General features: G+C 41.5%; 2 protein-coding genes across 8 annotated transcripts in view; one reads left to right on the top strand and one right to left on the bottom strand.

Annotated features, from left to right (window-relative positions):
* The window catches only part of LOC138648142 (mucin-3A-like), a 57126-nt gene extending 37898 nt beyond the window's left edge, over positions 1–19228 (bottom strand). The window contains exon 1 of the mRNA XM_069737646.1: positions 16992–19228. Coding sequence (XP_069593747.1) covers positions 16992–19228 — 2237 coding nt within the window. The remainder of the gene's footprint in view (positions 1–16991) is intronic.
* The window catches only part of DAB1 (DAB adaptor protein 1), a 769394-nt gene that overhangs the window by 254437 nt on the left and 489841 nt on the right, over positions 1–25116 (top strand). For all 7 annotated transcript variants that reach the window (XM_069738100.1, XM_069738103.1, XM_069738104.1 and 4 more), the window contains exon 2: positions 23887–23938. The gene's annotated coding sequence lies outside the window, so the exon portion shown is untranslated. The remainder of the gene's footprint in view (positions 1–23886; positions 23939–25116) is intronic.

Genomic DNA, 25116 nt, shown 5'->3' with positions numbered 1-25116 from the left:
AGCGCTCAGATGCTGCCTCATCCTCTGTCTGCGGCTGTGCCGGGGATCGTCGAGAGGTGCGGAGCTGATGGAGGAAGGTTAATTGTCAGGTTAATGAAAAGATTGCAGACACCGCCAAGGGATGTGCTTCAAACCGCCACCAAGTTTAGCGGAATGACTATTTGGTCAAGACGTCTCGAGAAATGGCGTCAGTGGCTGAGACGCCGGGGGGACTGCAGATTCATCAGAGGTCTGCGTCCTAAAGGTTTATCAGTAAAATGACCAAGCTTCAAAGAAACATAGTAACGCTCGAACTATTCCCGGTGCAAAGAATGCGTTTACATAGGACTGCTTTACCGCATAGTAAATAAATTAAAAATGCACACGCAAAAGAAAAATTGCAATGTAGAAATTGCCCAAAACCAAATTCCTGCAAATCGACACACATTCGTAATTCCAGAAGGAATGGTCAGTCACTTGATGACCAAGGAGAACTGGAGCGGTGAAAAGACACTCAAAAGTCAGAATGTATCAACCGAGATGCTTTGACACAGAAATGAATGCAATATGTTCTTTTTTTTTTTTTGCGCTTTTTCCTGCTCCAAATCCTCCTGGAAAAAAAAACAACTTTGTGTGGACATACCCTAAGGTGTCAACTCTACAGTAAAGTTTGACATTTAATTGTTCTCAGCACTGGAAAATGTTAAAACTATTTTTCAGCCTCTGACTGGCAATTTGGAAGACCTTGAAGTTAAAGGTTCCTGCCATCCTGTCTCTTTCAATAGATCTTTTGATGTTTCTCAGAAGCCTGAGCTCCATAGAAATGTGACGTGACCACTCGATGCGGCTTCTATAGAAGACGTTTCCTAAAAATAAGTTACTATTATGTTATTTTGTCTCATGTACCAATGTATCTAATGTGTATTCTGTCCGATAATCTCCCTATACTATATATAGTATAGGGATACATAAAGTATGTAGGGATACATAAAGCTTGATGTTCTGACATATTCATCCATCCATTCCTGTCATTGGTGCCGTGTTTGATTCTGATCAGAGGTTTTCAGCCTCCATAGATATGATGGATTCGTGCTCTCTTGTCTCTATGTACATCTGTACTGAGCAGCGTAGCTGTGAATCCAGCATTGGAGTTAGATAAATATTTACTACAAACTGCAGCATGATGAGACTTAATCACGCCTTTTTAGTCTGAGACCTCATTAAAGACGCATTCCTCCTCCCATCAAAGTTTTTTCCTCTTAATTAATCGCAATCGTCATATTATATAGCACTGTGTACTTACAATTGCTCATTTTGCCTTTCTACCAAAATAATTCTTCTCTTTTCGCTGCTCTATGTAGAAACAGGAAGTCTCTCTTGTCCCTGCATTTATCATCCTCCTCTTCAACTCCTGACACAGCTGCTCCTCCCCTTCCTGCCAGGGAATTTTGCAGTGACTCATGACTCATGCAGGGAAAATTGACCTCCTGTTTCTACATAGAGATTAGAAGGATTCAGCGCATCAGTTATTAATCACTTTATGCCATAGACTTAATGGAAGAGAGAATAATCATTTGGGAAGAAAGGTAAAGTGTGCAATTGTAAGTACACAGTGCTGTATGATATGATGACTGCAATATATTAAGAGGATAAATGTTATGGCTGGCAATCAGGCAACACAGCGTGCAGTAATCAGCGCACATACAGAGATCTGGCAATAACCAAAAACAATAGGACGAGCTCTGAGACGTGGAATCTCTGTAGACTGCAGTACCTGATCTATCCTCACACAACTATAAGCAGCAGTGGATTGCGCCTATCACTACCAATGCAACTCGGCACTGCCTGAGGAGCTGACTAGCCTGAAGATAGAAATACAAGCCTGACTTACCTCAGAGAAATACCCCAAAGGAATAGGCAGCCCCCCACATATAATGACTGTTAGCAAGATGAAAAGACAAACGTAGGAATGAAATAGATTCAGCAAAGTGAGGCCCGATATTCTAGACAGAGCGAGGATAGCAAAGAGAACTATGCAGTCTACAAAAAACCCTAAAACGAAAACCACGCAAAGGGGCAAAAAGACCCACCGTGCCGAACTAACAGCACGGCGGTGCACCCCTTTGCTTCTCAGAGCTTCCAGCAAAAGTAAATAGCAAGCTGGACAGAAAAAACAGAAAACAAACTAGAAGCACTTATCTAGCAGAGCAGCAGGCCCAAGGAAAGATGCAGTAGCTCAGATCCAACACTGGAACAATGACAAGGAGCAAGGAAGACAGACTCAGGTGGAGCTAAATAGCAAGGCAGCCAACGAGCTCACCAAAACACCTGAGGGAGGAAGCCCAGAGACTGCAATACCACTTGTGACCACAGAAGTGAACTCAGCCACAGAATTCACAACAGTACCCCCCCCTTGAGGAGGGGTCACCGAACCCTCACCAGAACCCCCAGGCCGACCAGGATGAGCCACATGAAAGGCACGAACAAGATCTGGGGCATGGACATCAGAGGCAAAAACCCAGGAATTATCTTCCTGAGCATAACCCTTCCATTTGACCAGATACTGGAGTTTCCGTCTAAAGACACGAGAATCCAAAATCTTCTCCACAATATACTCCAATTCCCCCTCCACCAAAACAGGGGCAGGAGGCTCCACAGATGGAACCATAGGTGCCACGTATCTCCTCAACAACGACCTATGGAATACATTATGTATGGAAAAGGAGTCTGGGAGGATCAGACGAAAAGACACCGGATTGAGAATCTCAGAAATCCTATACGGACCAATAAAACGAGGTTTAAATTTAGGAGAGGAAACCTTCATAGGAATATGACGAGAAGATAACCAAACCAGATCCCCAACACGAAGTCGGGGTCCCACATGGCGTCTGCGATTAGCGAAAAGCTGAGCCTTCTCCTGGGACAAGGTCAAATTGTCCACTACCTGAGTCCAGATCTGCTGCCACCTGTCCACCACATAATCCACACCAGGACAGTCCGAAGACTCAACCTGCCCTGAAGAGAAACGAGGATGGAACCCAGAATTGCAGAAAAATGGAGAGACCAAGGTAGCCGAGCTGGCCCGATTATTAAGGGCGAACTCAGCCAACTGCAAAAATGACACCCAATCATCCTGGTCAGCGGAAACAAAACATCTCAGATATGTTTCCAAGGTCTGATTGGTTCGTTCGGTCTGGCCATTAGTCTGAGGATGGAAGGCCGAGGAGAAAGATAGGTCAATGCCCATCCTACCACAAAAGGCTCGCCAGAACCTCGAGACAAACTGGGAACCTCTGTCAGAAACAATATTCTCAGGAATGCCATGTAAACGAACCACATGCTGGAAGAACAAAGGCACCAAATCAGAGGAGGAAGGCAATTTAACCAAGGGCACCAGATGGACCATTTTAGAAAAGCGATCACAGACCACCCAAATGACCGACATTTTTTGAGAAACGGGAAGGTCAGAAATGAAATCCATCGAAATATGTGTCCAAGGCCTCTTCGGGACCGGCAAGGGCAAAAGCAACCCACTGGCACGTGAACAGCAGGGCTTAGCCCTAGCACAAATTCCACAGGACTGCACAAAAGCACGCACATCCCGTGACAGAGATGGCCACCAGAAGGATCTAGCAACCAACTCCCTGGTACCAAAGATTCCTGGATGACCGGCCAGCACCGAACAATGAAGTTCAGAGATAACTTTACTAGTCCACCTATCAGGGACGAACAGTTTCTCGGCCGGACAACGATCAGGTTTATTAGCCTGAAATTTCTGCAACACTCTCCGCAAATCAGGGGAGATGGCAGACACAATGACTCCTTCCTTGAGGATACTCGCCGGCTCAGATAACCCCGGAGAGTCGGGCACAAAACTCCTAGACAGAGCATCCGCCTTCACATTTTTAGAGCCCGGAAGGTATGAAATCACAAAATCAAAACGAGCAAAAAATAACGACCAACGGGCCTGTCTAGGATTCAAGCGCTTGGCAGACTCAAGATAAGTAAGGTTCTTATGATCAGTCAAAACCACCACGCGATGCTTAGCACCCTCAAGCCAATGACGCCACTCCTCGAATGCCCACTTCATGGCCAGCAACTCTCGGTTGCCCACATCATAATTACGCTCAGCAGCAGAAAATTTCCTGGAAAAGAAAGCACATGGTTTGAACACTGAGCAACCAGAACCTCTCTGTGACAAAACCGCCCCTGCACCAATCTCAGAAGCATCAACCTCGACCTGGAACGGAAGAGAAACATCAGGTTGACACAACACAGGGGCACAGCAAAAACGACGCTTCAACTCCTGAAAAGCTTCCACGGCAGCAGAAGACCAATTAACCAAATCAGCACCCTTCTTGGTCAAATCGGTCAATGGTCTGGCAATGCTAGAAAAATTACAGATGAAGCGACGATAAAAATTAGCAAAGCCCAGGAATTTCTGCAGACTTTTTAGAGATGTCGGCTGAGTCCAATCCTGGATGGCCTGAACCTTAACCGGATCCATCTCGATAGTAGAAGGGGAAAAGATGAACCCCAAAAATGAAACTTTCTGCACACCGAAGAGACACTTTGATCCCTTCACGAACAAGGAATTAGCACGCAGTACCTGGAAAACCATTCTGACTTGCTTCACATGAGACTCCCAATCATCTGAGAAGATCAAAATGTCATCCAAGTAAACAATCAAGAATTTATCCAGATACTCACGGAAAATGTCATGCATAAAAGACTGAAAAACAGATGGAGCATTGGCAAGTCCAAACGGCATCACCAGATACTCAAAATGACCCTCGGGCGTATTAAATGCCGTTTTCCATTCATCTCCCTGCCTGATTCTCACCAGATTATACGCACCACGAAGATCAATCTTAGTAAACCAACTAGCCCCCTTAATCCGAGCAAACAAGTCAGAAATCAATGGCAAGGGATACTGAAACTTAACAGTGATCTTATTAAGAAGGCGGTAATCAATACACGGTCTTAGCGAACCATCCTTCTTGGCTACAAAAAAGAACCCTGCTCCCAATGGTGACGACAATGGGCGAATATGTCCCTTCTCCAGGGATTCCTTCACATAACTGCGCATAGCGGTGTGTTCAGGTACGGACAAATTAAATAAACGACCCTTAGGGAATTTACTACCAGGAATCAAATCGATAGCACAATCACAATTCCTATGCGGAGGTAGGGCATCAGACTTGGACTATTCAAATACATCCTGAAAGTCAGACAAGAACTCTGGGATGTCAGAAGGAATGGATGACGAAATAGACAAAAATGGAACATCACCATGTACTCCCTGACAACCCCAGCTGGTTACCGACATACAGTTCCAATCCAATACTGGATTATGGGTTTGTAGCCATGGCAACCCCAACACGACCACATCATGCAGATTATGCAGTACCAGAAAGCGAATAACTTCCTGATGTGCAGGAGCCATGCACATGGTCAGCTGGGCCCAGTACTGAGGCTTATTCTTGGCCAAAGGTGTAGCATCAATTCCTCTCAACGGAATAGGACACCGCAAAGGCTCCAAGAAAAATCCACAACGTTTAGCATAATCCAAATCCATCAGATTCAGGGCAGCGCCTGAATCCACAAACGCCATGACAGAATACGATGACAAAGAGCATATCAAGGTAATGGACAGAAGGAATTTGGACTGTACAGTACCAATGACGGCAGAGCTATCAAACCGCCTAGTGCGTTTAGGACAATTAGAAATAGCATGAGTAGAATCACCACAATAGAAACACAGTCTGTTCAGACGTCTGTGTTCTTGCCGTTCTACTTTAGTCATAGTCCTGTCGCACTGCATAGGCTCAGGTTTACTCTCAGACAATACCGCCAGATGGTGCACAGATTTACGCTCGCGCAAGCGACGACCGATCTGAATGGCCAAGGACATAGACTCATTCAAACCAGCAGGCATAGGAAATCCCACCATTACATCCTTAAGAGCCTCAGAGAGACCCTTTCTGAACAAAGCCGCTAGTGCAGATTCATTCCACAGAGTGAGTACTGACCACTTTCTAAATTTCTGACAATATACTTCTACATCATCCTGACCCTGGCATAAAGCCAGCAGATTTTTCTCAGCCTGATCCACTGAATTAGGCTCATCGTAAAGCAATCCCAGCGCCTGGAAAAACGCATCAACATTACTCAATGCAGAATCTCCTGGCGCAAGAGAAAATGCCCAGTCCTGAGGGTCGCCACGCAAAAAAGAAATAATAATCAAAACCTGTTGAATAGGATTACCAGAAGAATGAGGTTTCAAGGCCAAAAATAGCTTACAATTATTTCTGAAGCTCAGGAACTTAGTTCTGTCACCAAAAAACAAATCAGGAATCGGAATTCTTGGTTCTAGCATCGATTTCTGATCAATAGTATCTTGAATCTTTTGTACATTTACAACGAGATTATCCATTGAGGAGCACAGAGCCTGAATATCCATGTCCACAGCTGTGTCCTGAAGCACTCTAATGTCTAGGGGAAAAAAAAGACTGAAGACAGAGCTAAGAAAAAAAAATGATGTCAGGATTTCTTTTTTCCCTCTATTGGGAATCATTGGTGTGGCTCCTTGTACTGTTATGGCTGGCAATCAGGCAACACAGCGTGCAGTAATCAGCGCACATACAGAGATCTGGCAATAACCAAAAACAATAGGACGAGCTCTGAGACGTGGAATCTCTGTAGACTGCAGTACCTGATCTATCCTCACACAACTATAAGCAGCAGTGGATTGCGCCTATCACTACCTATGCAACTCGGCACTGCCTGAGGAGCTGACTAGCCTGAAGATAGAAATACAAGCCTGACTTACCTCAGAGAAATACCCCAAAGGAATAGGCAGCCCCCCACATATAATGACTGTTAGCAAGATGAAAAGACAAACGTAGGAATGAAATAGATTCAGCAAAGTGAGGCCCGATATTCTAGACAGAGCGAGGATAGCAAAGAGAACTATGCAGTCTACAAAAAACCCTAAAACGAAAACCACGCAAAGGGGCAAAAAGACCCACCGTGCCGAACTAACAGCACGGCGGTGCACCCCTCTGCTTCTCAGAGCTTCCAGCAAAAGACAATAGCAAGCTGGACAGAAAAAACAGAAAACAAACTAGAAGCACTTATCTAGCAGAGCAGCAGGCCCAAGGAAAGATGCAGTAGCTCAGATCCAACACTGGAACATTGACAAGGAGCAAGGAAGACAGACTCAGGTGGAGCTAAATAGCAAGGCAGCCAACGAGCTCACCAAAACACCTGAGGGAGGAAGCCCAGAGACTGCAATACCACTTGTGACCACAGAAGTGAACTCAGCCACAGAATTCACAACAGATAAAGCTTTGATGGGAGAAGGATGATGAGGAGGAGGATGATAAGGAGCAGGGCTACTTTAAACTACCAGCCTTGTCTTGAGCAAGATGAATTTGAGCTGGTTTTCTTAGTGAGTGATGGTATGAGTGGGCAGGGAGGACAAGAAGACATGGCTCATAAGTGGAAAAAGAAGCAGATTTCTCTAAAATATATTACAAAGTTTCCTATATTCACTTTTATCATATTTGGTTGTTTTTCCCAAGTTTATTGATTCTCAGTTTTCTACATAAGGTTCTAATAAAAGGTCCTGAAGAGCTGGAATGGCGGCCACATTGGTCACGCTTTTCCCATAACAGATACAATAAGAAACGGCTGAATATATTTTCTTGCGCTTTTATATACTGATTATATTTGTGTATTTTTTTTTTTACTGATCAGCAAAGTAACTTTTTGTTGGATGGAAATTGTTTTGGGCTCCAACTGTTCCTTGCGCTCGTCCTGTCAGCGTTTATTAAGCTTCTCTCGGCTTTGATGCAATTTCCAGTCCATCCGTTGTCAGACGCCGCGATGGTGATTCAATAAATGGTTGTGCTTCATTTTGATCCGACTTCTCCCGCTGCAAATCGAGACTTTATCTTTGAAAAATAAAATTGAAAGGAGAAGACGGAGGCTGACTTGTAATTAGATTATAGCCGTCTGCAGAAAAGTCTGTAGGAAATATCTGACTATTACTTCTTACGAGAGGGGTACAATTACAAAAGAGAAATCACGCGGATGAAAATATTTGCTGACACTTCACTGGATTTGTACATGAGATATTGTGTGATAAAGACAACAATCCTGATGAAGACGGTTGTCCAGAAGTAACGCCACTCCAGTCCTCGATATTGGCTGCGTATACTATTCATATAGGTGGCAGTGAGCTGCAATACCAGACGCGGCCATAGACCAATGTGGCACTGTTTATGAAAAAAAAGTTACATCCTGTATTTTACTCCAGAGCTGCACTCACTATTCTGCTGGTGCAGTCACTGTGTACATACATTACATTACTGATCCTGTATTGATCCTGAGTTACATCCTGTATTATACCCCAGAGCTGCACTTCATAAAAGTATGGTAGAGTTGTGTACAAACATAATATATTTTAGAGCGGTGTTGCCTCAGCATAAGCTCCTGACCCACTTGCCAGCACCGTATATGACAATCACTAGATATTATATACAGAATGTCATTAAATGTATCCACATACATGTGTTAATAACCACAATACACACAGGCAGCTCAGTTGCATGCCCACAATGTGATTTATACACTGAGTTCCAATAGAAGGTGCTGTAAGCAGTTAGGTAATATTGCAAAGATTAGAGATTTCTTTTTCTAAACTTAATCCATTAACAATGTGAATTTAAAGATCAAGGGACGCTCAAGGCTTAAGTGACTTTATACTAAATAATGAAAAAAATGAAGAGGAGCATTAAGTCAGCATAAATATCTAATCAGTAGGATCCTTCAGGGTTCTCTCTTCCTCTCTTCCCTAGAATTAGTTATACTGTGTAAACGCTTAATAATTTAATCACAGCAAATAAAAAACACAACACATTTTCCAGTGGAAGTAAGAAACAAATAAATAGTGTAAAACCGAAATGGGATTGTTCATAAACCTGATTCTAAAATAATATTAAACCTGAAATAGATTACCATTCACTATTCAAATGATATTGTATGATTAACAATAATGTAATGTTTTACCAACAATTGTAATAATGACCCCATGTATACAAGTAAATAATAAAATCCTAAAACTACTATAACAACAAAATTTAACTAATATAATACTGTCCCTATGTGCAAGAATATAACTACTATAATACTGCTCCTGTGTACAAGAATATAACTACTATAATACTACTCCTGTGTACAAGAATATAACTACTATAATACTGCCCCTATGTACAAGAATATAACTACTATAATACTGCCCCTATGTACAAGAATATAACTACTATAATACTGCTCCTATGTACAATAATATAACTACTATAATACTGCCCCTATGTACAAGAATATAACTACTATTATACTGCTCCTATGTACAAGAATATAACTACTATAATACTGCTCCTATGTACAAGAATATAACTACTATAATACTGCTCCTATGTACAATAATATAACTACTATAATACTGCCCCTATGTACAAGAATATAACTACTATAATACTGCTCCTATGTACAAGAATATAGCTACTATAATACTGCCCCTATGTACAAGAATATAACTACTATAATACTGCCCCTATGTACAAGAATATAACTACTATAATACTGCCCCTATGTACAAGAATATAACTACTATAATACTGCCCCTATGTACAAGAATATAACTACTATAATACTGCTCCTATGTACAAGAATATAACTACTATAATACTGCCCCTATGTACAAGAATATAACTACTATAATACTGCTCCCTATGTACAAGAATATAACTACTATAATACTGCTCCTATGTACAAGAATATAACTACTATAATACTGCCCCTATGTACAAGAATATAACTACTATAATACTGCTCCCTATGTACAAGAATATAACTACTATAATACTGCCCCTATGTACAAGAATATAACTACTATAATACTGCCCCTATGTACAAGAATATAACTACTATAATACTGCCCCTATGTACAAGAATATAACTACTATAATACTGCCCCTATGTACAAGAATATAACTACTATAATACTGCTCCTATGTACAAGAATATAACTACTATAATACTGCTCCCTATGTACAAGAATATAACTACTATAATACTGCCCCTATGTACAAGAATATAACTACTATAATACTGCCCCTATGTACAAGAATATAACTACTATAATACTGCTCCCTATGTACAAGAATATAACTACTATAATACTGCTCCTATGTACAAGAATATAACTACTATAATACTGCCCCTATGTACAAGAATATAACTACTATAATACTGCTCCCTATGTACAAGAATATAACTACTATAATACTGCCCACTATATACAAGAATATAACTACTATAATACTGCCCCTATGTACAAGAATATAACTACTATAATACTGCCCCTATGTACAAGAATATAACTACTATAATACTGCCCCTATGTACAAGAATATAACTACTATAATACTGCTCCTATGTACAAGAATATAACTACTATAATACTGCCCACTATATACAAGAATATAACTACTATAATACTGCTCCTATGTACAAGAATATAACTACTATAATACTGCCCACTATATACAAGAATATAACTACTATAATACTGCTCCTATGTACAAGAATATAACTACTATAATACTGCTCCTATGTACAAGAATATAACTACTATAATACTGCTCCTATGTACAAGAATATAACTACTATAATACTGCCCCCTATGTACAAGAATATAACTACTATAATACTGCTCCTATGTACAAGAATATAACTACTATAATACTGCCCCTATGTACAAGAATATAACTACTATAATACTGCCTCCTATGTACAAGAATATAATTTTTTGTTACTTTAATCTCCCCTAATTAACAATACTTTTTAGCTGTTTTCTATATTGACAAGGATCACGTCTGGCACCCTCCCTGACAGATCCTTTCAACTATTTATATTTGTCATGATTTATAGGGGTTGGATGAGGCATCTTCATTCTTCGCACGATTGCAACATATCTGTGAGAGAGAAGGAAGACAATCATTGAATCTTTAATTATGTAAATAATTTCATTGAGTTTCTGGATATTGTTTTAGATTTCAATGTTCCCCAGGATTACTCTTATGCTTAAATAGCAGCTTAGGCGCAGCATGCAGAGAGCGTTCATCACTAGTGACTTTGAAATGTCTTTGTCATCTTTAAGTGTCCAATTACACTCAAAGTAAATTCGGCCACTGATTTCTCAGTTTCTGGTCTCAATATGAACTTTTATGATGTTATATCATATCCAAGTCTTTATCCACAATTCTTCTGTGGTCCAATATTAATGTGAACATAACCAAAACAGCAAAGGTTTAGCTAAAATGAGTTACGATGATCTAAAGTGTTTTCTAGGATACAAAGTCTTAAATCTGTGTTCATCACATAGTTTCACTCTTTTATGGTCAATCTACTTATCAATGATATATGGCCATATAGAAAGATATATTCAAAGGTATATACTCATCCTACTGCCTGCTACAATTATATAATACTATCCTGTATGAATGATAATAGATCTACAGTACTTCAATACTTCTCTTATGTACAAGAATATAACTACTATAATACTGTCCCCTATGTACAAGAATATAACTACTGTAATACTGCTCCTATGTACAAGTATATAACTACTATAATACTGCTCCTATGTACAAGAATATAACTGCTATAATACTGCTCCTATGTACAAGAATATAACTACCATAATACTGCCCCCTATGTACAAGAATATACCTACTATCATACTGCCCCTATGTACAAGAATATAACTACTATAACACTGCCCCTATGTACAAGAATATAACTACTATAATACAACAACTTTTGGGGTCCAATTTCTCCTGTTACCCTTGGGAAATGACAAAACTGGGGGCTAAAAAATCATTTATGTGGAAATAAAATGATTTTTTATTTTCACGGCTCTGCGTTATAAACTTTAGTGAAACACTTGGGGGTTCAAAGTTCTCACAACACATCTAGATAAGTTCCTTGGGGGTCTAAATTCAAATATGGGGTCACTTGTGGGGGGTTTCTATTGTTTAGGTACATCAGGGGCTCTGCAAACGCAACGTGACGCCCGTAGACCATTCCATCAAAAGTCTGCATTCCAAAACGCCACTTTTTCCCTTCCGAGCTCTGCCATGCATCCAAACAATAGTTTTCTCCCACATATGTGGTATCAGCATACTCAGGACAAACTCAACAACAAATTTTAGGGTCCAGTTTCTCCTGTTACCATTGGGAAAATACAAAACTGGGGGCTAAAAGATCATTTTTGTGGAAAAAAAATGATTTTTTAATTTTCTCAGCTCTACATTATAAACTTCCGTGAAGCACTTTGGGGTTCAAAGTGCTCACCACACATCTAGATAAGTTCCTTAGGGGCGTCTACATTCCAAATGGGGTCACTTTTTGGGGGTTTCCACTGTTTAGGCACATCAGGGGCTCTCCAAACGAGACATGGCGTCTTATCTCAATTGCAGCCAATTTTGCATTGAAAAGTCAAATGGCGCTCCTTTCCTTCCGAGCTCTGCCATGCGCCCAAACAGTGGTTTACCCCCACATATCGGGTATCGGCATGCTCAGTACAAATTGTAGAACAACTTTTGGGGTTCAATTTCTCATGTTACCCTTGGTAAAATAAAATAAATTGGATCTGAAGTAATTTTTTTGTAAAAAAAAAAGCTAAATGTTCATTTTTTTCAAAACATTCCAAAAATTCCTGTGAAACACCTGAAGGGTTAATAAACTTCTTGAATGTGGTTTTGAGCACCTTGAGGGGTGCAGTTTTTAGAATGGTGTCACACTTCATTATTTTCTATCATATAGACCCCTCAAAGTGACTTCAAATGTGATGTGGCCCCTAAAACAAAAAGGTGTTGTAAAAATGAGAAATTGCTGGTCAACTTTTAACCCTTATAACTCCCTAACAAAAAAAATTTGGGTTCAAAAATTGTGCTGATGTAAAGTTGAGATGTGGGAAATGTTACTTATTAAGTACTTTCTGTGACATATCTCTGCGATTTAAGGGCATAAAAATTCAAAGTTGGAAAATTGCTAAATTTTTGCCCAATTTCCGTTTTTTTTCAGAAATAAACGCAAGTAATGTCTAGGAAATGTTACCACTATTATGAAGTACAATATGTCACGAGAAAACAATGTTAGAGTCACCGGGATCCATGCCAGCGTTCCATAGTTATAACCTCATTATTTATTATTTATTATTATTATTACCTCATAAATGGACAGTGGTCAGAATTGTAAAAATTGGCCCGGTCATTGACGTGCAAACCACCCTTGGGGGTAAAGGGGTTAAAAAAATAAAAAAAAAACAATTATTGAGCTTGTAAGGATTGCACTTTGTTGTCAACTAATTGGCTAATAAAGGTTATTCAATGTACGTTTTATTCCAATGTATAACATTAGAATGGAAACTTTAGCCTATGTTCACTCTGGGTATTTTTTCAGCTTTTTTCAATGAATTTTTTAATTCAAATTTTAAGCTGCGTTTTATAGTGCCAGCAAAGTCTATGAGTTTTATTTTCCTGACTGATTTGGAAAACTACAGCATGTCCATTCTTTTAGCGTCTTTTTCAGCGTATTTGCAGCGTTTTTTCACCAATAGGAAACAATAGGTAACTGCAAAAAACGCAGGTATCAGTTTTTGCTTTAACAGCTAAGAAAGTTAAATCAGATTTTTTTTTTTGGGGGGGGGGGGGGAGCATTGAACTTTATCAACATGCACAAGATACATAAAAAATGAAACAAAAATGTTGCAAACCCAGCTTCTTTACTGCCAAGAGAGCAGGTTATTCCTGTTGGGGGAAAAAATGCAGCAAAAATACAATGTGTGAACTTAGCGTTACACTTTAGATGAGATTGTGATCGTCTTATATATTCCATTGTTGTCAGATTTGAGTAAAACATAAAACATTGATTTTCTTCTCTAGTTTCTGAATGTCTGAGATTCTAATATAGTACATGCTATGAAACATTTTTTCGGTATTAGAATTGATGGTTTTGTTAATGTTTCCCAGAACAGCAGAAGTTGTACATGTGGACATTCACAATGAGGGGGTCAGGGATCTCGATGTATTGGGGGCCAGAGATCACAATATACAACTTACTGGATACATTTATGCAAATTGCCTCTTCTGAGAAAAAGAGGACTCAAACTCTATAGCGCCACCTGTTGGAAGTAGCGATCCTACAAGTCACAATCAACCCTTTAACGAGTCGTGCAATATGACTTAGGATGTGGATACATTTATTCTTTCTTCTGTTTGGTGTGAACTGCACTGTTATAGCGCATGATGGTTCCAGGCACGAATGTCACGTCCGCTCCTCAAGGGTGAAATGTTCCTGTGAATAGAAGTTGACATGAAGTGAAGGTGTGAATCCTTGGGTCCATTAGGAGCGCCCCGCGTTATCCATTATGGATTGAACATGTCATAAGTTAAAAATACGCATCACTGCGGAATTGTGCTGTTCCTATACTCTGATGATCGTTACTTTATAGTTTGCCGTTTCCTGATGTTTGTTACTTTGGTCGTTTTCTTATACTTCGTGCTTTTCCCTGTACTTTGCTCAGTTTGTTACTTTAGTATTCTTCTGTTTGTTATTTTGTATAATGTCATTTGTTACATTGTTTACTTAAAGGCTAATTCCGTTTCCCAAAGAAGTGTAGTTTTGATAATAATTGTGATAATCCAACATCTATGACATCAATGTGGTACCAAACGTGGAGGTTTTGAAATTATTCTTTTCAATATTTAGGACTAAATATTTGGGGAGGGAGTTGAGATAGATACATATAATATATAATGATATCCTCAGTCTGGTTATCAAATCAGTCAGACGTACAATGCCAGGAATAGAGGGCTGTGCGACCAGTGTGATAGGAGGTCTGGGAGGATGAGTCCCACTTTCTGTTACAATGCACCAAACACCCAGTAGTGAAGGACACGCACTTCACAACACTCTCTGATCTCTTTCTGGACTTTCGGCAACGTGACAATAAGTGTGAAGCAATGTTTTATTCTACTCTAAGAACAGAATACAGGCGATGATATTCAAAGTGATAAATGGTGTGATGTACTGTATGAGATATGTGGTGTGATACAGTGGGGCAAAAAAGTATTTAGTCAGTCAGCAATAGTGCAAGTTCTACCACTTAAAAAGATGAGAGGCGTCTGTAATTTACATCATAGGTAGACCTCAACTATGGGAGACAAACTGAGAAAAAAAATCCAGAAAATCACATTGTCTGTTTTTTTAACATTTTATTTGCATATTATGGTGGAAAATAAGTATTTGGTCAGAAACAAACAATCAAGATTTCTGGCTCTCACAGACCTGTAACTTCTTCTTTAAGAGTCTCCTCTTTCCTTCACTCATTACCTGTAGTAATGGCACCTGTTTAAACTTGTTATCAGTATAAAAAGACACCTGTGCACACCCTCAAACAGTCTGACTCCAAACTCCACTATGGTGAAGACCAAAGAGCTGTCAAAGGACACCAGAAACAAAATTGTAGCCCTGCACCAGGCTGGGAAGACTGAATCTGCAATAGCCAACCAGCTTGGAGTGAAGAAATCAACAGTGGGAGCAATAATTAGAAAATGGAAGACATAAAAGACCACTGATAATCTCCCTCGATCTGGGGCTCCACGCAAAATCCCACCCCGTGGGGTCAGAATGATCACAAGAACGGTGAGCAAAAATCCCAGAACCACGCGGGGGGACCTAGTGAATGAACTGCAGAGAGCTGGGACCAATGTAACAAGGCCTACCATAAGTAACACACTACGCCACCATGGACTCAGATCCTGCAGTGCCAGACGTGTCCCACTGCTTAAGCCAGTACATGTCCGGGCCCGTCTGAAGTTTGCTAGAGAGCATTTGGATGATCCAGAGGAGTTTTGGGAGAATCTCCTATGGTCTGATGAAACCAAACTGGAACTGTTTGGTAGAAACACAACTTGTCGTGTTTGGAGGAAAAAGAATATTGAGTTGCATCCATCAAACACCATACCTACTGTAAAGCATGGTGGTGGAAACATCATGCTTTGGGGCTGTTTCTCTGCAAAGGGGCCAGGACAACTGATCCGGGTACATGAAAGAATGAATGGGGCCATGTATCGTGAGATTTTGAGTGCAAACCTCCTTCCATCAGCAAGGGCATTGAAGATGAAACGTGGCTGGGTCTTTCAACATGACAATGATCCAAAGCACACCGCCAGGGCAACGAAGGAGTGGCTTCGTAAGAAGCATTTCAAGGTCCTAGAGTGGCCTAGCCAGTGTCCAGATCTCAACCCTATAGAAAACCTTTGGAGGGAGTTGAAAGTCCGTGTTGCCAAGCGAAAAGCCAAAAACATCACTGCGCTAGAGGAGATCTGCATGGAGGAATGGGCCAACATACCAACAACAGTGTGTGGCAACCTTGTGAAGACTTACAGAAAACGTTTGACCTCTGTCATTGCCAACAAAGGATATATTACAAAGTATTGAGATGAAATTTTGTTTCTGACCAAATACTTATTTTCCACCATAATATGCAAATAAAATGTTAAAAAAACAGACAATGTGATTTTCTGGATTTTTTTTCTCAGTTTGTCTCCCATAGTTGAGGTCTACCTATGATGTAAATTACAGACGCCTCTCATCTTTTTAAGTGGTGGAACTTGCACTATTGCTGACTGACTAAATACTTTTTTGCCCCACTGTATATGGGATGAATTTGGGGTGATAAATAGGGGGGACATGTGGGGTAACCTACAGGGTGATGCATCAGGTGCTATATGGGGTGACATATGGAGTAACTTATGGGGCAATTTATCAGGTGATATATAAGGTGACTTGTGGGGTAACCTACGGGGTGATGCATCAGGTGATATATGGGGTGATATATAAAGTGGCCTATGGGTTGATATTTGGGGTGATACATCACATGATATATAGCGCTACATGGGCTGATATGTGGGGTGATATTTGGGCTGATATTTGGGCTGATATTTGGGCTGATATTTGGGGTGATATGTGGGGTGATATTTGGGGTGATATTTGGGCTGATATGTGGGGTGATATGTGGGGTGATATTTGGGCTGATATTTGGGGTGATATTTGGGGTGATATGTGGGGTAATATTTGGAATGATATTTGGGCTGATATTTGGGCTGATATTTGGGGTGATATTTGGGCTGATATTTGGGGTGATATTTGGGGTGATATGTGGGGTAATATTTGGAATGATATTTGGGCTGATATTTGGGGTGATATTTGGGGTGATATGTGGGCTGATATTTGGGCTGATATTTGGGGTGATATTTGGGCTGATATTTGGGGTGATATTTGGGGTGATATGTGGGGTAATATTTGGAATGATATTTGGGCTGATATTTGGGCTGATATGTGGGCTGATATGTGGGGTGATATGTGGGGTGATATGTGGGGTGATATTTGGGGTGATATTTGGGCTGATATGTGGGGTGATATGTGGGGTGATATTTGGGCTGATATTTGGGCTGATATTTGGGGTGATATATGGGGTGATATTTGGGGTGATATGTGGGGTGATATGTGGGCTGATATTTGGGCTGATATTTGGGGTGATATATGGGGTGATATTTGGGGTGATATGTGGGGTGATATTTGGGGTGATATGTGGGCTGATATTTGGGCTGATATGTGGGCTGATATTTGGGCTGATATTTGGGCTGATATGTGGGCTGATATTTGGGGTGATATGTGGGGTGATATTTGGGCTGATATGTGGGGTGATATTTGGGATGATATTTGGGGTGATATTTGGGGTGATATTTGGGGTGATATTTGGGCTGATATTTGGGGTGATATTTGGGCTGATATTTGGGGTGATATTTGGGGTGATATGTGGGGTAATATTTGGAATGATATTTGGGCTGATATGTGGGCTGATATGTGGGGTGATATATGGGGTGATATGTGGGGTGATATGTGGGGTGATATTTGGGGTGATATTTGGGCTGATATTTGGGCTGATATTTGGGCTGATATTTGGGCTGATATTTGGGCTGATATGTGGGCTGATATTTGGGGTGATATGTGGGGTGATATGTGGGGTGATATTTGGGCTGATATTTGGGGTGATATGTGGGGTGATATTTGGGGTGATATTTGGGCTGATATTTGGGCTGATATTTGGGGTGATATGTGGACTGATATTTGGGCTGATATTTGGGGTGATATATGGGGTGATATTTGGGGTGATATGTGGGGTGATATTTGGGGTGATATGTGGGCTGATATTTGGGCTGATATGTGGGCTGATATTTGGGCTGATATTTGGGCTGATATGTGGGCTGATATTTGGGGTGATATGTGGGGTGATATTTGGGCTGATATGTGGGGTGATATTTGGGGTGATATTTGGGCTGATATTTGGGCTGATATTTGGGGTGATATTTGGGGTGATATTTGGGGTGATATGTGGGCTGATATTTGGGCTGATATGTGGGGTGATATTTGGGCTGATATTTGGGGTGATATTTGGGGTGATATGTGGGGTAATATTTGGAATGATATTTGGGCTGATATTTGGGCTGATATGTGGGCTGATATGTGGGGTGATATATGGGCTGATATTTGGGGTGATATGTGGGGTGATATGTGGGGTGATATTTGGGGTGATATTTGGGCTGATATTTGGGCTGATATGTGGGCTGATATTTGGGCTGATATGTGGGCTGATATTTGGGGTGATATGTGGGGTGATATTTGGGGTGATATGTGTGGTGATATTTGGGCTGATATTTGGGGTGATATGTGGGGTGATATTTGGGGTGATATTTGGGGTGATATTTGGGGTGATATTTGGGGTGATATGTGGGCTGATATTTGGGCTGATATTTGGGGTGATATTTGGGCTGATATTTGGGGTGATATTTGGGGTGATATGTGGGGTAATATTTGGAATGATATTTGGGCTGATATTTGGGCTGATATGTGGGCTGATATGTGGGGTGATATGTGGGGTGATATTTGGGGTGATATTTGGGGTGATATTTGGAATGATATTTGGGCTGATATTTGGGGTGAGCTGATGTGACTGAGCGCTCGGCGCGGTGGTTTTATGAGTCTCTCGTCCCCATCCAGAAGGCTGATTGCAGTGACACATCTTGTCTGCTTCTTTTTGCCGTGTCATATTGCATTAGACTGATTCTCTCGCTTTTCCGCCTGCAGCGCAGGAAGGGAAATACGTAGATTGAGAATGACACCAAAGTGCAGGGGAGTAATCAGAGGGAAAGTAGTCCGTGTTCTTCAGATCTTATTTACTGGCGTGGATCTAAATGACGGATCGCTTCTCTCATAACCTTCACCAGTTGCGGCTGCTGCTCGGAGGGTCGGACTTTTTCGCTTTCAGAGACAGGACGCAATGTTCTCTCGGCAAAGCCATTACTTCTAATTAAAATGTTTGTATAAAAAATACTGGACGTAAACTGCAACATTGTATCATTCATTCATCATCCTCTAATGAGGCTGATTACACAATGTAACCACAGAGGGCAACGAGGAATTAATGGCCGGACCTATATATAATGGGTATTAGGACTCCCATTACCCCCAACCACTTACTGGTGGAATATTAACCATTTCCCTCCTGAACCCTTCCTGCTTTCTGCACATGATTAGTGAAATAAGATGGATGGATGGATGGATGGATGGATAGACAGATGGACGGGCGGATTGGTGGATACATAAATGGATGGATAGAAGGATGTATAGATAGATAATAGAGGATAGATGGATAGATTGATTGACATTAGCTAGATAGAAAATGATTGATAGATAGATAATAGATAGAAATTACATAGATGATATAATAGATAATAGATAGATAGATAATAGATAGATGATAGATAATAGATATATAATAGATGATATAGTAGATAGATAGATAGATAGATAGATAGATAGAAGTTTGATGGACGGATCATTCGAAATCAGCGTCGGACTGGAGCACCTTGGGCCCACCAGAGAAAATCCTTCTTTGGGCCCACTATGTAGCTACATAGAAATAGATACAAGACCACCAATTGTGCAGTAAAACGCGCTAATATCAGGGTATAATATAAGGTAGTTCACATCTTAATTATGTAGCAGGGGTTGGGGTAGCCCCCTCACAGAATATAATTTAGCCCCCTCATAAAATATAACGCAGTCCCCTCTCATAGAATATAATGCAGCACCCCATAAAATATAATGCAACCCCCTCAGGTATAAAGCAGTCCCCAAAATAGAATATAATGTAGCACCCTCATAGGTTATAATGCTGCCTCCCTCATATAGTATAATGCAGCCACCACAGAATATAATGTAGTCCCCTGAGAGAATGCAGCCCCACCACATAATATAATGCAGCCCCCCATAGAGTTTACTGTAGCCCCCTCACATAGTATGATGTCGCCCCCCATAATAGAATGTAGTCCCCTGAGAATAATGCAGTCCCCCCACAAAGTATAATGCAGCCCCTCTCCACCCCCATCATTGTCCTCATCACCACCTCCACCATTGCCTTCTCCCCCACCATCTCCATCACTGCCCATTCCACCACCTGCATCATCGCCTCCTCCCCCACCATCATTGTCCATTTCATCACCTCCATCGTCACCACCATCATTGCCCATCACCTCCATCATTGCCTCCCATACCACCATTACCTATCACCTCCATCATTGCCTCCCCCACCATCATTGCCCATCACTTCCATCATTGCCTCCCCTCACCCTCATTGCACATCACCTCCAACATTCCCTCCCTCACCATGATTGCCCATCACCTCCATCATTGTCTCCCCCACCATCATTGCACATCACTTCCATCATTGCCTCCCCTCACCTCCATCATTGCCTCCCCACCACCACCATCATTGCCCATCACCCCCATCATTGTCTTCCCTCCACCATCATTGCCCATCACCTCCATCATTGTCTCCCCGCACCACCATCATTGCCCATCACCTCCATCATTGTCTCCCCCCACCAATATCATTGTCCTTCACCACACACACACACACACACACAGCTCACCGCAGCTCATCATCACACACACACACACACTCTCACACACACACATGCAGGCACACAGCACAGCTCACCTCCCTGCAGCAGCTCATCCCAGCAGCTTCTTCCTCGCTGGAAGCTTTCTGACTGAGACAGCATGCTGGATGATGACGTCATCCAGCTGGGCGGTCTCAGACAGGAAGCATGACGCCGGGAGGTGAGCTGCTCTGTGAGTCTGTGTGCCTGCGTGTGTATGTGTGCGGTGCTGTGCTGTGTGTGGGTGTGCGGTACTTTGTGAGTGTGTGGTGCGGCTTTACATGCGGGCAGTGTTAGCTGCACCCTGCGGCTAACGCTGCCTGCTAATAAAGAGAAATGGTATTCACGCTTCTACAAGCCCATAGGGGCGTGGGGAAGCGTGAATATTCATTTTGCTTTAGCAGCGGGGACAAGATCCTGTCTCCAGCTGCTGCTACTGGCACAGGACGGGTCCCCTTGACTCAGGGGCCCCATAGCCAGTGGCTTGGGGCCCCTGGAGCAGTGGGGGCCCTAGGCAGCTGCTGGCCAGTATGCCAGCAGGTTTCAGTGCCAGGGCCCACCGGAGAATCCTCCTGTTCTCCGGTGGGCCAGTCCGAGCCTGTTCGAGATAGTGAAGATCTGAAATTTGTCCGATAGGTTTTAGTTCACACATAGAAATAAGGTTTAGCTGAATATATTCTTAAAGGGGATTTCAATCTTTGAGACATATTTTTTACTTAAAGAAGCACTCCTCCTCCTGCCCCCTCCTTCTGCCCCCTCCTTCTGCCTCTCCTCCTCGTCATCCTCCTCCCATCAAAGTTTTTATCCTCTTAATATATTGCTGCCATCATATTTTGCTTTTCCATTGCTTGGGCATTTCCTCTGCTGACTGCATTTTCGGCTTTACCTCCATATAATAAGTCTCAGCATGGCGGACTCCACACCTGATAATCCGTTTCCTCTGCTCTTCTATTTCCACTAGTAACATATACAAAGATCGCGCTTGTTATACACGGAGGAGCAATAAGGGCGTCCGTGTGCAAACCGCGGCGCTGCCAAACTCATTTACATCGCGCTAAATGAATCAAGTCGCGGCGGCGAGAGGGGAGTTTTCTTCTCCCACATCACATATGGTACGTCTTCACTTGAAAAACCCAATAACAATAGTACGGAATCTCAGAGACATATAACCACCAAAACAAGAAACAGAGATCCCTAAAAAATAACTTTTAATGATACCATTAAAAAACTATATTTATCCAAGATATTAAAACAGTATTAAATGTACCTAATGGACCCTAGAATGAACTACAATGAGTCCTACCTGGCAGTGGAGGTTGGCACCCTACTTTTCTGCGGTTGGCGCCCCCACTCCTCGACGGCTAACCCTTTAAGGCCCTATTAAGGACCTAAAATAGAAGAAAGGCTAAATACGCCCTACTCTCAACACCTATACTAATCACCTGCCTGCCAGTGGAGGTTGGCACCCTACTTTACTGCGGTAGGCGCCCCCACTCAACGGCGGCTAGCCCTAGGGTCCCTAATAATCCCTAAGATTAAGGATAGACAAACAGATATTGTCCCACAAACACCGCGATACCCGTAGAAGAGAGGGAAAAAAAAAACACAAAACGAGAAAATAAGGTCCCAAAAATAGATAGATAATAAATTTGGAAATCACAGAAAATAACACTGTACTCTAATGCTATACCACAAAGGGTAAGCCAATAATGTTATAGTGGAGGCACTATGTTAGCCTCCAGGTAATATGATACTGCCCAAATACGGGTATGCTGGGTGCAGCAATATTAATGTCCACAAACAGAAACCCAGCACTCAACTGAGAAACCACTCTCGTGACATTGTATATCAGTATTTGATGTAAAAATAACAACTAGTATGTGTCCATAAATATGGCACAACAACCATGACACAGAGTGGACAAAAAGACAAGCTACAAGGCAGCACCTGGGATCACAATCACCACTAAACAATAAAGTGGCGAAACTTCATCAAAATATATAACACATGAGAATTTAAGGACACAATCGTCCTAATGGTGCAGAAATAGACAATCAGACTTAGATGTCACCAATATACTCATCTACTTGTTGTATTCTCATGGTTTGAACCCGGCTGCTGCCACAAAATCCAGAGCGGTACTATGGACATAACCAGCATCTGTCAGATAACGGCCGTTACAGCACCTTCATCTTTTATGTGACTGCATTACCCCTGATGAACCCCCGCCATTCCCTATGGGGGGGGAAACGCGTTGGGCATTGCTTGGGGACCATCTGACAGATGCTGGTTATGTCCATAGTACCGCTCTGGATCTAATGCGATGTAAATAACCCTTATCCCTTGTGTAAACAACCTGCAACATTAGAATAGATTTTATTACTTTATAAATTTATTAATTTGCACGCGTGTTATATTTTCTGGCCGATTGCAAGATCTCTGCTTGCTGCCAGTGAAGGGGAACATTGTGGTTTGCATCCAAACGCTGAAATCCAGTTCTAATGGAATATTACCCACAACTGAAAGGTTGCTACAATTGTATCCAGTCTGGACAATCCTCTGTGAGCGCAGATGTGAGAACGATACATTTTACCTGCACTGATACACTGTAACAAACTGAACTGGAGAGAGATTTGTGCTGCCGATGTTTGTAGTCACAGGCGTTCGTCACTTATGTTTTAGTAATGATTTTTCTCTTTATTCATTTGTCTACAATGTATCCAGGAATAGAGAAATGTAACTTTTTGTTTTTCTTTATCTGCAGGTAATGAACTTTCATGAAAAAATTCCTGAAAAGTGTGAAATCATTAAACCAGGTAAGATTTTTGCATTTCCAATGCCATAAATGTGGAAAATGTTATGTTTCAGACACTCCTGGTTAAACTTTACGTATTGCGAATTTGTAGGGTTCAAAATTGTGTGCTGATTAAAGGGATTGCCTTGTGTTCTTTAATGGATAAACTTTCAAAGTTATTATAAAAACAAGCGAGTTACCGGAACTTGTTATTAAAAATACTTTACTTTCTTAAAAATATCGGGATTTTTACAAAATTTGATTGTTTATTGCTTATTACCAGGTTACTGGACACAATAGTAGTCGATGAGCGGTGGCCGGCCTCCTAGGCAAGGAGTGCACAGCATTTACAAGCTCTTTTCTATAGGGCTTGTAAGTGCTGCTCTGAAGCTCATTGGTTCGCTGGGGCGCACTTTTAGCTCCGTACTCAGACGGCTTCAGTGCAACTGTGTTTCTCCAATGTTGCAGAGGCAAAGTTGCTTTTGCTGCCGCATTGCAATAGCTCAGAGTTTGGAAAAGTGGCACCAATGACTTCAGTAGTCCAAGCAGCAACACACTGCTCTCCAACATGCAAGAAGCCTGGACACTTTCCTGCAGAAGATGAAAACCACTTAATTCCATCATTTGAGGGCACCCAGTAGGTTGTGGCAAACAGATTTCTTCCATAGGCGTCGTACAAATTTAAGAGCTCCCCCTGGTGGTGGTTGAGGCTGCAATAATTTTATCATGTACCTCTGCTTCTGTTCAATAGGAAAAAGTATTGAAAAATGAAACAAAAAAATCGAAGCGCGAATCTGTAGTTCAGTTCTGCTACATCCTTATATAGCAGCATAGCTTTCATTTGAATTGTATGAGTTTATCCCTCGAAGCTTGAATTTTTCATTAGCAAGAGCTGAGAGCGTCTTTAATTACTTATATCAGTTGTTAGAAAAAACAGCACTGAGAAGAGGATTAAGTCCAATGGTCACTCTCAGCAATGGGGCGACCTGAGATCTTCTGAGGACCCACGCCTTGAAAACACTTAGGCTACCTGCACATGTTGCCGAAAGTCCTGCGGATTTTTCCGGACTGATTTTGGTAAATCCGGAGGTAATTCGCACTGCGGTTTACCTGCGGAATTACCACAATTTTTTTTGCGGATTTTGTGCGGATTCCACCTGCGGTTTTACACCTGCGGATTCCTATTATGGAGCAGATGTA

The sequence above is a fragment of the Ranitomeya imitator genome, chromosome 8 (assembly GCF_032444005.1).
Source record: "Ranitomeya imitator isolate aRanImi1 chromosome 8, aRanImi1.pri, whole genome shotgun sequence".
Taxonomy (NCBI): Eukaryota; Metazoa; Chordata; class Amphibia; order Anura; family Dendrobatidae; genus Ranitomeya; species Ranitomeya imitator.
This window is presented reverse-complemented; position numbering and strand designations above follow the sequence as displayed.